Source organism: Rhamphochromis sp. 'chilingali', assembly GCF_963969265.1.
Source record: "Rhamphochromis sp. 'chilingali' genome assembly, chromosome: 7".
NCBI lineage: Eukaryota > Metazoa > Chordata > Actinopteri > Cichliformes > Cichlidae > Rhamphochromis > Rhamphochromis sp. 'chilingali'.
Genome location: NC_137934.1, coordinates 1,727,907 through 1,741,165, shown reverse-complemented (window position 1 = coordinate 1,741,165; position 13,259 = coordinate 1,727,907). Strand labels below are relative to the sequence as shown.

Here is a 13,259-nt window from a genome sequence, read left to right as displayed (position 1 = left end):
CCCCGTGATCACCTTTGACTGGTGGTGGTGGGAGGAGGGGGAAGCTGCAGGCCGGGACCCCAAAAGTGACCACATGCTGAGCGACGGAGGGCTGCATTATCTCTGAGAGGAGCAAAGGAACACTTTACTGCCCACATCGTGCATGGACTTAAAACTGACGTTGGAGTTTATCGAGTCTGTAATCGATAAGTCGTTAACAATAAATGATTGAGCTGCTACAGCTTTGCTCGTGGACCTTTGCTTCCATGGTGCAACCTGGAGCCAAGTGCTCGTAGGCTGTAAATAGCGATCACTTTCATCATCGATGTACAAAAACTGACACACTCGGATGTCTCGTTTGGTTAGATGCACAAATCAGAACTTCAAAAATATTAGTGAGAAAGATCCCAAACATACTGGCAACACAGAGGAAAAAAGGAGGGTGGATGGTTAAATGGAAAAGACTGACCTCGGGGAAAAAGAGGAACGAGAAAACATGCGCACAAATGGAGACTTTGGAGCAGGGATGTCAAAATCTTTTCACATCATGGACCAGACCAGTGCAAGACCTTTAACTAAGCATTGAATCCTGAGATGTCTTAATACAAGAACAAAAGTTCAATTTCAACAGCACATCTGGGTTTTTCATTGCTGAGGCTGCCTTGTATTTATAAAACACAAGGTTTTTATTAATATGTAGCTGCCTCCACCAGTGTGTGAATGTGAGAGTGAATGAATAGTGGCATTGTAAAGCGCTTTGGGTGCCTTGAAAAGCGCTATATAAATCCAATCCATTATTATTATTATATGCTGATTTTTCATTTATTAAATTTTTTGCTTTTACTGTGGAACCACCAAAAAAGGTTCAATTGTAAATAGTTCAAATACCTGGCTTTTACACTTAACTACTTTGGTATCATATTTATTGCAACAGCAGCTGTAAAACCTATAAAAAAAATACAGTTAAAAATTCCAAATCTATGCCTTCCTTCGTATTTCTCAAAGCCTTCGAGGAGGCCGGATTGGAGTCTTTACTGGGCCACTTCGGGCCCACAAGCCTTCTGTTTGACATCCCTGTCCTAGACTACATTAAAACTTCATAAATGGTCTACACAAGCACGCTGCTCCCCCTGTTCCTCCATCAGGTCACTCACTCTCTGGACTTCTTTAGCAGCGGTTGCCTGTGTAAAGTATTCGCTCCTCATTGGTGCGTACGGGCTTCAAACTCCTTTAAAAGTGCAGCAAAATCACTATTTACACAGATTTTATTGTCACTGGGTTTAAGACCCACTGAGTTTCCCCTCTGTTGGTCTGACTTCACCCCTGCTCCCCTGTGTAGCATGCTGCGGGTGCCCTTGACCCCGGGGACACACACAGCTGCCCGTCCCTCCCTGCCTGTCTTTAATCTATAGCTCCAATTAGGAGACTGATCTTTACTGAGCCCCTTATTGATCAGCTGGTGTGGCTGCTTATTACCGTGCTCCCAGGGGCTGCAGAGGACATCACAGTAAGATAACGGGACTCGAATTGCACTTTAATTGTTGTAAAGCAGAAGTTATTCAGGTCTGCTGGATTTCTTAGTGTGTGTGAAAGTTTGCTTGTAGCTGTCATAACTCATCTCCTCACTGCCTTTTCTGAGCCGCAGTGTGTATATTTGAGCTTTTCGTGTGTGTTTGCAGCCAGGTCAATGTCACTCTAAGCCCCGAGTGTCATAGTCAGTGTCAGGCCTCAGCGTGATCCTGGCACTCACAGGGACTTAAGAGGACCGACCGACCCGCCGCCGCCGCTCTCCCAGTCCCCCCTCAGGTCAAAGGCCAGCGGGCCCTATCGATTCCCCCGAGTGTTGTGCAGAAGTCTTTAGATCCTCTGCTCTCCCTTCTTCTGCACACATGCTCCCGGACTCTTACCCCCCCTTCAAAAGGCCTCCCAATTGTATTTTGCGCGCCAATCGATCCATTCGGTGTCCGAGGGGGCCGTCCTTTAAGATAACTGACAACTACAAAGGTCCCGTCCTGACAGGCCCTTGTCAATACAAATTAGTACTATTGATAAGCAATTAAAGAAAGACTGGGCCACTATATAAAACATCTGTTAAACAGGAGGCATTAACATCTTACTGACCAAATAAAAAGAAGCAGAAGATGACGAAAAGCACGGCTCCAAAACCAAAACAAGCAGGAGGCGAGCGCACGCCTGAAATCGATCAAAAGCCGAGATCATTTACTCTAGTTTTGTTTTTTTCTGCAAAATATTTGACAGTTTGTCGGTGGGAGGCTCACAGGTTTCCCCCCTAAACTCAACTAAGATGTACCTGCACATGTGATGTGACAATAAAAGTGATTTGATTTGATTTGATTTGAGATGCACAAGTTAAAAACAGGATTTGGGACCTCACAGCTGGTTTGGAGGACCAGTCCTGATGAGACTGCACTCTCACTGGTGAAGGACCCACATTTTGAACTTTAAGGGGAGCACTGGCTGGTTTAATAAGTTATATTCAAAAGTTTTTCTCTTTGAACATTCTTGGCTTTAAACCATGGATTATGTCATTTTCTCCACACCCAAAAAGTTGTTCCTGTTAATGATTTCTAAAGCGAATATTAACCGCTACCATTAACACCTCCTAGTAAAGGCTGACTTATTAGCTTTGTCTGAATTGACTTATCCCCTGACTAACACACACAGCCTGCTGTGTGTTTGAAGCAGCGTGTGAAGTATGTACGAGCACTAATGTCATGTTTGGTGACACCGAGCAGGATGGAAACTGTAAACCGTTCACACCATCATTTTCTTATTGGGAGCAGAGCAGCAAGGTCCCTGTAATTCCCTCTGCTATGTGACAACAGTTATTAAACCTGCATAACACCTGCTCGGCGATGAGGCTGTTGTCAGTGCCGTGACTCGGCCTTTTGTCTTCTATTCGCCGTAATCCACACATGTGTAAGTGGATCCTCTAAGAGCAGGATAACTCCTCTTAAGTGGTCTTAAACTCTACAGGAGGAGCTGAAATCCACTAACTTCTCATTTACCTCTGCACTCCGGTCCTCGAGGCAAAAGCAGTTTTTACCTCGGTGATGGGACGGTACCCTCTCTCAGACAGCATTCACATAAACACAGATGAAATACGGCGACAGCGTCGGTTAAAGGTCACTGGGTGTTGAGAGTTTAAAGACGCTAAATGAAGCGCCTCGCTTGTGTCGATGGGTAGGTGGTGAACCCGGACGAGCCCTGCCGGCCCGCAGAAGGGGGAAATGAACCGGAGTGGGGGTGGGTGGGCAAGCGAGGGGGGCTCGTGAGTGAGTCGGTGGTGGCTGCTCTGGGATGGGGAGGGTCACACACAAGCACACTCTTTGTGTGCCTCTAATCCCCCCAGCCAACACAGCTTTGGCCAGGTTTCATCATGAAAGTGCCATGAAATAACTACTTTTTTTCTCTCCTCGCAGTAAATCTCCCCTAATCCTGCGGGCTGTGGAGACAAAGGCCTCCGGGACCTAATCCTGGAGCTTTTAGTGGGGCTGAGGGGCTGGCTGACAGAGCCTCTTCTAAATGACTTATTTCTATCGGACACTAATATAGCCTGACAGCCAAGAACAGTGAAAGGAGAAGAGGGAAAAACACAGGGAAGAGAGGAGCACAAACATTTTCACATATTTTGGAAGTCTAAGCAGTTGATTGTGTTTGAATGGGAAACAAGTGAAGTGAACCGTGGTCAACCCTCAAGTACACGGCATGGGACCAGCAGGGGGGCAGCTCAGGTGTTTTATTGTTGAGTATCAACACAAATGTGAGCAATTTTCTTACCTACAACCGATTTTTGGACTTGTTTTGCCATCAAAACATGTTTGATGCAGGTCTTTGCTTCATTTCTAAATGAACAGTCTGCGGTGCAGGACACACTCTTCAGACTGCATCAAGCATCAAGTATCCACACAGTCATTGCTGAAAACACAGACTTATTAGCCTCACTGTATCTGTCCACTTTACTGTGGAATAGGTTTAAGGGATAAACTCTATTAACTCTTTCAGCACCGTTAAATCTCTGTTTAACCTGGAAGAAGATCTCGTCTGATGAGGTTTCCTCGTTTTACTCATTGTTAACGTTGTTTTCAATCCAAGAATAAAGACTGTAGTTTGTTTTGTAGAAATGAATTTTGCATTTTGGGCTTTAAAACAAAAGAAATATCTTCCTTTTTCTTTTTCTTGGTCATTGGAGTATGAGTATACGGAGAAACCTGGATTTTTTTTTACACTGACACAAACAGTTCTGAAACGTCTTCTCCCGTACTAAATTGTTAGGTCAGCATTCATCCCAAGAATCTGGGCTCTGATACGCTGTTGTGAAGTTTCCTAATGAGGTGTTGTCTCATTATAAAACTGTCCAGTTTGGTTTGAAATGACAAACTTGTGACAGAAAACCTGATTATAAGCTGGAGGTGAAAGAACAGGGATGCAGATAAAGTGTGATGAAGACACCAAAGAGATGCATTCTGGGACATGAGGGCATCCAGTGTTTTTGGAGCTTTGCCAGAACTGAAGTCTCAGAAATTTTGTTTTATGAGTTCTTTGCAGAAATGAGCATCAGCGTGTCTTCTTTCTAAGCCTTGAGAGTCCAAACGTGACACCATGAGCTGAAAACAAAAGTGGAAATACTTCAAAGTGTTTGCTGTTAAACTAGACATGGTTTTAAAAAAGTCCACCAGAAGTGATGGCGATGAAAGTATTCTGGCTCCACACTGGTCATTTGGTGCTGGAGGACTTTATTCTTTCTGGTGATTTGATGCAGTCCTTGATTTGGTCTTGTGTCCCTGAGAGGACTTCTAATTTAGCTCAGCTGGAGCTTATAAATTGTTCTCGCAGAGTAGGGTTCAGATTAACTTCACATTGTGACAGTTCATAGGCAAAATATGGTCCCTGTTAGCAAAACAAACCCTTAGAGAAAACCCCCTCCGAGGGGGAGACTGTCAAAACCAGCGGTATGGGAGAAAGAGGGACCGAGAAGGAGAGGACAATCAAAGGCTGTTATTTTAATCTGCCCTGCCTCGGAGATTAGCCGACCACATTGTTTTAATTGTTTTAAAGGGAGGGAATGAAACGCGCTCTTATAGGGAGATCCTTGGCATAAATCTCTCAAGTTCAATAGTTTCAAAAACTTGAGCTCCTCGCATCCCCCCTCTCTCCCCTCATCCCACCTAATCCCGGCTAATACCTTTCTTTCTATTGGCTAATGGCTGAGGGGAGCCTGGGTAAACGCTTCTTAAATAGCCGTGGGTGAGAATGGTTTGGGAGAATTAAGCCCATGCCACGACAAAGAGCGCTGCTCTGCGAGGATATAAGGCCCAAATTGGACTAAAAAAACCTGGACTACCGTTTACTGGCCGACCTGTGTGCATGCGTAAAGACGCACTTGGAGCTGGATCTCACGGTTCTGCTTTGGATTCGAGTATCAGGTAAAAACACGCACACTTTTAAAACTTAAATAAAAGAAAGGAGGAGATTTGAGTAACGTCTTAACCCGGATAGCAACTTACTATTCTAGTTTAGCTTCCTGGCTGCGTGATGATATCACTGAATTTACGAACTAAGACTTTTGAGCTCTAAACTGCGAGTTAAACGGCAGTCAAAACAGAAATAGCTCTAAAGCAGAAGCAGAAGTGATAACCCACGAGTGCAGACGTGATCCTAGATCCGTTCACACTGATATCACTATTATCGAAAGAGGCAATTATACCGTTTTATCTACTTTGACCCGTTTACGCACAGAACTTCAGATTCTGTTACACCAGCGTAAATAATGACGTCATTTCAGAGAAATCAGTGGAGTTTATATCAATAGAGTTTATGCTCATTCTCGCTCAGATTTTATTACAATAAAAAAATAATATGGTCTTTTATTAATTTATAATAAGACAAGTGTCACCGTGTTCCCATTTAATTAGTAGTTAATTCGTTTGGAGAGGAGCTGGCGGTGATGTGGAGACTTAAACTCTGGATTTTCGATTAATCTTAACTTCGCTTCGGTGGGCAGTTATTGTATCGATACCACAGTAAAGGGGAAAAACGCACAATCTTGAAGGTAATGAAGTCTCTCTGTTTCTTCAGGTTCAGCATGAACTCCTTGAATTTCTGCGGGACGTCCAGCGGCGGCGTGTACCCCTTCCACGGAGTTAACTCCATGCTGGTGGACCTGCGCCACCAGATGGCGGAGCAATACCACGCATACTCTGCAGCAGGTCCCACAGTGCACACACTCACTGTGGCGGAGAGGCTGGCAGGTGGGTCAGTCACCACGGTGGGATTACTTTTTTCTTTTTCTCACAATGTACATTAATCTTTTACAGCACAGCATATATCAATAACTACAGTTACTTTCAGATTAATAACACAAATTATGACCGATATTGAGCCTCAGGGAAGCAGTCTCGTTGCTGCATGATTATAATGTAATCTTTATAATGTAATATTTACACAAACATCAATATAAGTATATTTTATAGTGCTATTTGTTTAAATATTTGTACAGTGTGAGAAAAAGATATGTTTGTCCAGTACAGAAAACACAGTGAATTCCATCCCAAACTCATAGTGACCCATTTAAACATGGTGCTTAAGAATTATTCCTGGTTTAAGTGACTGTTGTTGTCCTTTTGATATTGTTGACATTTTTGTTGATCCTCTGTAAGTTGCTGAAAACGTGCCTGAAGTGATGTGCTGCTCCCATTTTCTTCCTGCCAGAGCTCATCCTCGAGGCTCGCTATGGCAACCAGCAGAAGCAGCGCCGCAGCCGCACTGCATTCACAGTGTCGCAGCTGCAGGCCCTGGAGAAAGCCTTCCAGCAGACGCAGTACCCAGATGTTGGCATGAGAGAGAGGCTGGCTGTTTGTATAAACCTGCCCGAGGCTCGCATTCAGGTGAGAGCACACCTCAAGTATAATCTTAAAATAAAAATGCATGTTTAACTTTGAGGGTCACTGCATTAAGCTTTAATAGTGTTAAAACACCTCACTTATTTGTGGCGCATCGGTCGTCCTGTCTTCCTCATCCAGGTGTGGTTCAAGAACAGGAGGGCAAAGTTTCGTAAAGGTCAACGATGCTCCCCTCTGTCCAGAGACCAGAGTCTGGAGGAAGCTCCACATCACAGCAAAGCAGGACACGAGGACATCAAGGCTAGAGACAAACAGGACATCACCTTATCATGCGGTGACAGGAGCATCCCATCAGCGCCTCCTCCTCCTGATGTGACCAAAAGCAGGGATTTAGACTCTGACACCTCACAGTGCCCCCTACGACTTCCCTCTCCTCCACTTTTCCCCTTCATGGCAGGAGAGTGTTATAGTCACACACCTCACCAGCCAGTTGTAGGAGTGCTGTCCACTGAGCTCGCCTTCCCTCCGGTGTTCTGGCCCGTCATACAGCAGCACAGCTCCACCCTCGGGATTCCTACATTGTCACTTACAAAAAACTGTAGCGTCTCCCTTCAGACTCCTTGCTCTAGTAAAGCAGTGCAACATCCGCATCTGGGGCTGTAAGTGATGTGGACCCCTGAAGCAGTCCTGTGAGAGACAAACCTGAAACCTGCTGAAAGTATATGTTTATATTCTGTGAGTTTCACCTGTCTGCATAAAATGATTTAACACTATGTACTTTCACAGTTCATTTTTCCTAATCTGCTCAGCGCTATATAGCTTGTTACACTGCTAAGTACTAGGATTAGGGGTAGACAATTAAAAAACATAGCAAAAGCATTTGGGAAAAGTCATTTTGTAACTGAGCACTGAAGCATAGAAATGTTAAATAAAATCACTGGCACCTGCTCTTTCTATTATTTATTTTAGACTCAGAGTTCTCTTTCAAGAGAGGATTATGGTATAGACCATAGCCAGGAAAACAGTGGAACTGTTGGAAATGAAGTGTGAGCAGCTTGGAAAGAAAAGCAACTGGACTTCTTTAAGCTCTTTCTGAACTAAAGAAGATTCACAGCTGAGAAGTGAAACGTCTTCAGGAAACTTAAAGAAGTCCAGTCGCTTTTCTTTCCAAGCACCTTAGACTACAATGGCCTGGGTGACTGAGAACCTACTCAGACATTTTGGAAAGGAAGTTAAAACTCTGATATTTCCAGTGGTATTTAAAAAAGAAAAGAAAAAAAGAAGCAAGTACAAATACCAGCTCACTTTGAGGTATTCGTACTGTGAGGATTTTATGTAACTTTTAACTTCTGATCCAAGATTTTCAGCACTTTTCACTCCACTACCTTTACTAGACAGTTTCAGTCACTTACATGTAAATTATCCCATAATTCAGGAAATATGTTGTAATTATTGTAAACTGTTGTAAATTGTACATACAGTTAGTAAAATTGTATATTTGTCTTTTTTTCATTAAAATATTTTAAAATCTAAGTGATGTTTGACATGAATTAATTATTAATAACAATAATTAGTACCAATTATCATTATTATTATTACCATTGCGTTATTGCCTCAGTCACAACGGACTGAAAAGCTTGAAGGACTTTTACAACCTAATGTATGCTTCAACTATATGCTCCCTGTTTATCTGTAAAGGAGTATTTTTACAGACTGTAAAAGGGTTAGTACTACACTGTAAATTACAGTGTAGTATCAGTACTAGTACGTTTTAAAAGGACGGTAGTAGTAGATGTTCGCCGGGCTGAGCAGCTCTACACTTGCAGCATGTTAGTTTCAGTTTTACCGGTGGTGCACATGTGTCAATCAAAAGCAACCGGTCTGGTCTGGAGCACGTAGTCGGGGAGCTACGATCGCCTGATGTTTCTGGTTATTCACCAAAGCGGTTGCGCCGGTTTTCCAGCGTAGCGCCGTGTGGCGTGAGCCCGGGTGACGCTGTGCAGTTAAGGGAGGCTTAAAGAGACAACAGTGAAATCATAGCAACTTGAGGATAAGAGGCACCAGACGAGGAAGATAGCGACGAACGCAGAACCATGACTTCGACTGCGTTTCGATAGCTAACATTTAAAGGTAACCATTCTTCCGTGACAGGGCTTCATTCCCAGCGGCTGTTTTTCAAAAAGCCGCAACGCAGTTTATTAACGTGCCTGGCGTGCTAGCTTGCTAAATGACTAGCTTGAGAGCTAAGCGGTAAGAGATCCCGGGCTGCCGTTGGTGTGCATTCGCTTGTTTAGGATTAAGGAGTTGCCCGGCAGTGGTCCGGGTAATGGCTGTAGCTGTTATCTGAACTAACATAAAAGCGACATTATGAGGTGACTCAGAGAGATATATATATATAGTTATATTATAGTATTTTTTTCAGTCGATAATATTTGTAACAGCCTCGCTTGGGACGTTATTTTTCGGTTATTAAGCATTTACTAACTAGCCACGTATATGTAGCTCAGGAAATGTCAGTCAATGAATATTTGATTCTCTGTAAGGCTTCGACTTATTTAATTTGAATGTGTTTGCTAACAGGTAGCCCGTGTTGTTGTGATACTGTGTTGTTAACAAATTGGCTAGCGTTACATCGTCGGCTGGGTTTTTTTTTTTTTTTTAAAGCAGACGTTGGGCCAAGAGGATCGGTGTTTTTGGCAGGTACGAGCTAGGTTACCTTAATTCAACTGTGTGACATGTTGGCTTAACTACAACTTGAAATTAAATGTTTACATTCACTTACCGTTAATTCTTAATTAAATAGTCAAGCTAGCTACGACTGAAGGATGTCAAGCTAACTCGGGCTTCCTAGCCAGCGCTACGATAGCTTTAGAGTATCTGGCCTTGCCCGCCGAGCCAGCAAGTGTAATGTTACAGAGCCTTTCTTAAAGCTCATACCGACGGTATTCACTTTTTTAAAACGGCGTTTTCCATCTATCGTTCTTTATGGGGAAACAAATCGGCTAACAAGTATAGAAAGCGAGTCTTTGGGTTGTCCGAAACTAACGCTAAATGACAGCTGTTAAGACAGTAGCAACTTAGCAACTAGCTATCATTAACCTAAGCTAAAAAAGGAAGGTAAGTGACGAGGGAAAATTTGCCATTCCGGTTTGGTTACCGCTGCTCATTTGCATTTTGGGGTATTTTCTGTGGGTGTTTGTGTTCGTATTTACACGGTTTGAAACGGTCCTGCTAGTGTTATTGCTAGTTAGCTTTATGAAACTGGCCTTAGGGACATTATCTGGCTTAGGGAGGTTTCTTTTGGAGGGGGATCATTCATAAATGGACTGTCTTTGTGCTTCCAAATACCTTCTCGATACGTGAAATATGTCGCTGTTCGCTTTGCATGTTTTTAACAACTCTATAGTTATGTCAAATAGCTGTCATGGGAAAAACAATGCACCACTTCCTTAAATGGGACAGACTGAAAACATGGGCAGCCTACGGAAAGTTAACCAAGACAGCAAGATACTGAGGTCATTGGTGTTTTTCAGAAATATTCCCATACTTGCCCAATGTCCTTACATCATGTTGTTATTTTTAAATGTGTTGATAGTGTATTGGCCTCCGGCAGCTTGAAAAATGAAGTGCCTCGCATAATGCACTCTACCATTCCAGGAGCTGCTGTCATCTTTTGGCATGCACAAGCTGATAAGTTTTACTCCGTCACATAGTGTTCATCTTATCTCGTGACCGGCAAGGTTAGTTTCGCCACAATTCCTGTAGTAAGTGTCACCATATGCAAAGCAACCTAGGTATATATATATAATATAGTGCTTTGTTTTTCTCATTGTAGTCTTTGGAATGAATTCTGCATTGGCCAGAGTCACTTTGACAAATGTGTCGTTGTAGTAAAGACGTATTTAAACACAAAAAATTACTTGCTCATCCCTAGCAAACTTCTAGCTGATGATACTGTGTTTTTTATCTTGTGATGGTCAGACACGGCTGAGCTAGCTGTGGACTAGACTGTTTCTGAATCTTTCCAATAATGTTGTCCAGTGATGCAAATGTTGTGATTAGATGAAGCATTACAGCAGTCATTGATCTGTGTAAGTGCCTTTCCATAGGAAAGAGTAGCTGCCCCAAGCTAGCGCCTGCATTACCTGCTCTCTTCAGCAACATCTTAGATCATGGACATGACGGAGTGGCTCTGTGCAGAGACGCCTGCGTGTGGTTGTGAAAGACGACAACAAGATGGTTATTTAGCAGTATTAGCTATGTTGGTCTTCATTATAAACACACAGCACATTGTTACATGGTTTCTTTTAGAATATTTTATCTGTAATTTCTCATGTCTGAGGTCAACAGTTCTCCTCGTATTGATTCCTTTATTGAATTTGCTTTGCGTCAGTCTGCATAAAGATCTCATTTCAGCCGTAGTATGGAACAGCCACTGTAGATATAATGTGATACTCATGCAAAAGGCTTGAATTTGTTTGTTTTTTTCCCTGTCGAAAATGTTAATTTCATAAAGGCCCAAGTGTTGCTGGAACAAGTTGTGATTAATTTGCTAAATTTACCAGCATTTTTACCATTTTTAATTGTTTTGTAGATGGTTTGTAAAGTTATGGCAGGTACCTGCCATTGCAGAGCTTTTATTTCTGCAATTACAGTCCAAATTGTCCATCTCCAAACAAGCTAATTTCAGTTGTAAGCGTGAGTAATGATTGGGTTGTGTGTAAATGATGGCCTGGGCTCTTAGTCGAGACAATACCAAAATACATCACAACCTATGGACTGATTTCTGGCCATGTTTTTCTTTTTCAGATAACAAACCAACATCACCCCAGACTGTTCGTTCCTGCTGTCAGTGTAATTCCGGGTTGCCCGCTAAGCTGTGGCCCTGCATCATGGAGAGCGTCCAAAGTGTCACTGAAGGCTGACCAGAAGGAATGAGGCACTCCAGGAGATGTTCCCAAGTGGCCTTGTGGATGCAGTAGTTGCGTTTCCGAGTGCTTTTTTATGACTAGTGTTGCATGTGTGTCTTTGGACACATCCTAACATCACCTGCCTATTTGTCAGGCGGGGACATGATGCTCTGAGACTGGAGTGGAGAAACGCACAACAAAGAAGCCCCTCTGGTAAACGAAGAAAAAGGGAAAAAGCTGTCCAATAGACACACGGGTCCATTCGGCTGCAGTTTTGGCTCATTTAAGTGTCTTCTGAACCGCTTCGCATTTTAACAGCAACACCTTTCCTCTGTCCTGTGAGGCGTCTCTCTCCCCCCCCCCCCCCTCCCTAAAACAGTCTCCATTGTCATTGGAGTTTCTATGGTTTGCATGGCTGGAAAATAACCGTGGAGAGGCCAGGGTATCACAAGCTTATGGATTTTGACAAGAGAGGGGGCAAGGGAGAGACAGAGGAAGGGAAAAAGATGTCTAAGACAACAAGCAGCAGGCCTGGACATGGGGGCAGGAGTACAGGGAGCAATTCTGGAGTTCTTATGGTTGGTCCAAACTTCCGCGTGGGTAAAAAAATTGGCTGTGGAAACTTTGGAGAACTGCGGCTGGGAAAAAATCTCTATACTAACGAATATGTGGCCATTAAGTTGGTAAGTATCTCTTGAACTATCTCTTGAAATTGAAAACAAAAACCTACTGTTCCAGGTGTCCTCAAATAACTTATTCTGATAAATCTCTATTGTGAAAAGTTATTATCTTAATTACAGCCCAGTTTCATTGTGCACTTGACTGTTTGAGAGTGAGATACACAGGAAGTAAATAAGAACAATCAGACGGGGCCCTTTTCCCACGACCTGCTCTTGTATGCTTTTGAGTCAGCTGTCCTCTGGATGAGGTGAAGAAACTGCGACTGAAAGAACATTTTTCTTAAGTGCATTTCAGTGTTTGTTTGTTTCTTTAGTAACCTTTGTCACTTCATGCACAGTAGCAATTCTTGTAAAGATCATTTTTACACTTCCTTCCCTTTCACCAATTTCTTCGTCATTAGAATAATGTTAATTCATTTGTAGGCCCTTATTAAATAATCCCACACAGGCCTTAAGCTCAGTCAGTAGTGTACTTGCTTTGTGTCAGCATGAGCGGTGTTTTTTTTTTTTCCCCAGCGGCACTGGTTTAGTAGCTTTCAAACAGACTGTGAAAACCACATGAAATGTCAAGGCCTGTTTGTTTTCTGATTGCTTGATTCTGGGGCAGCCTGTGACAGCTCAGCCATTTCCTCAGCACTTCAACTTTTCTCTTCACCATAAATTTGTTGCCACTTGTACCACTTTGATGTTTGAAATCTGTTTTTCCCCTGAAATTTGGTCAGTCTAGAAGAAGAGGTCTAACTCCCATTCTAAGTAGGTGTTAATACTGAAGCTGTTGGGGCTAGGCATATGATTTATATATGATTAACGTTAACGTTTCTGTCTCT

The 13,259-nt window shown here is 42.9% G+C and overlaps 2 protein-coding genes and 1 long non-coding RNA gene across 6 annotated transcripts in view; 2 read left to right on the top strand and 1 right to left on the bottom strand.

Annotated features, from left to right (window-relative positions):
• The first annotated feature begins 4,924 nt into the window (after positions 1–4,924).
• Positions 4,925–8,009, top strand: dmbx2 (diencephalon/mesencephalon homeobox 2). Its single transcript, XM_080887664.1, has 4 exons — positions 4,925–5,426; positions 6,079–6,251; positions 6,712–6,887; positions 7,023–8,009. Exons 1-4 carry the CDS (start codon positions 5,368–5,370, stop codon positions 7,503–7,505), a joined length of 891 nt encoding a protein of 296 aa, XP_080743790.1. The 5' UTR covers positions 4,925–5,367; the 3' UTR covers positions 7,506–8,009.
• LOC308400154 lies at positions 7,074–10,108 on the bottom strand. Its single transcript, XR_013972327.1, has 3 exons — positions 9,625–10,108; positions 7,321–7,554; positions 7,074–7,209 (listed from the first exon to the last, which is right to left on the bottom strand). It is a non-coding gene; the product is annotated as an uncharacterized lncRNA (long non-coding RNA).
• The window catches only part of csnk1g2b (casein kinase 1, gamma 2b), a 42,475-nt gene continuing 38,009 nt past the window's right edge, over positions 8,794–13,259 (top strand). The window contains exons 1-2 of one of the 4 annotated variants that reach the window (XM_080887663.1): positions 8,794–8,972; positions 11,652–12,435. In XM_080887663.1, the coding sequence (XP_080743789.1) occupies positions 12,208–12,435 (228 nt within the window). In that variant the 5' untranslated portion in view covers positions 8,794–8,972; positions 11,652–12,207. Of the gene's footprint in view, positions 8,973–9,105; positions 9,215–11,651; positions 12,436–13,259 lie in introns of those variants that run through there. The other 3 variants (XM_080887662.1, XM_080887660.1, XM_080887661.1) reach the window with 3 other exon arrangements.

Coding starts and splice junctions, on each gene's coding strand:
- dmbx2 (XM_080887664.1), top strand. CDS start 5,368: ATGCGTAAAGACGCACTTGGAGCTGGATCTCACGGTTCTGCTTTGGAT. Junction 5,427..6,078: donor GCTTTGGATTCGAGTATCAG/GTAAAAACACGC, acceptor CTGTTTCTTCAG/GTTCAGCATGAACTCCTTGA. Junction 6,252..6,711: donor TGTGGCGGAGAGGCTGGCAG/GTGGGTCAGTCA, acceptor TCTTCCTGCCAG/AGCTCATCCTCGAGGCTCGC.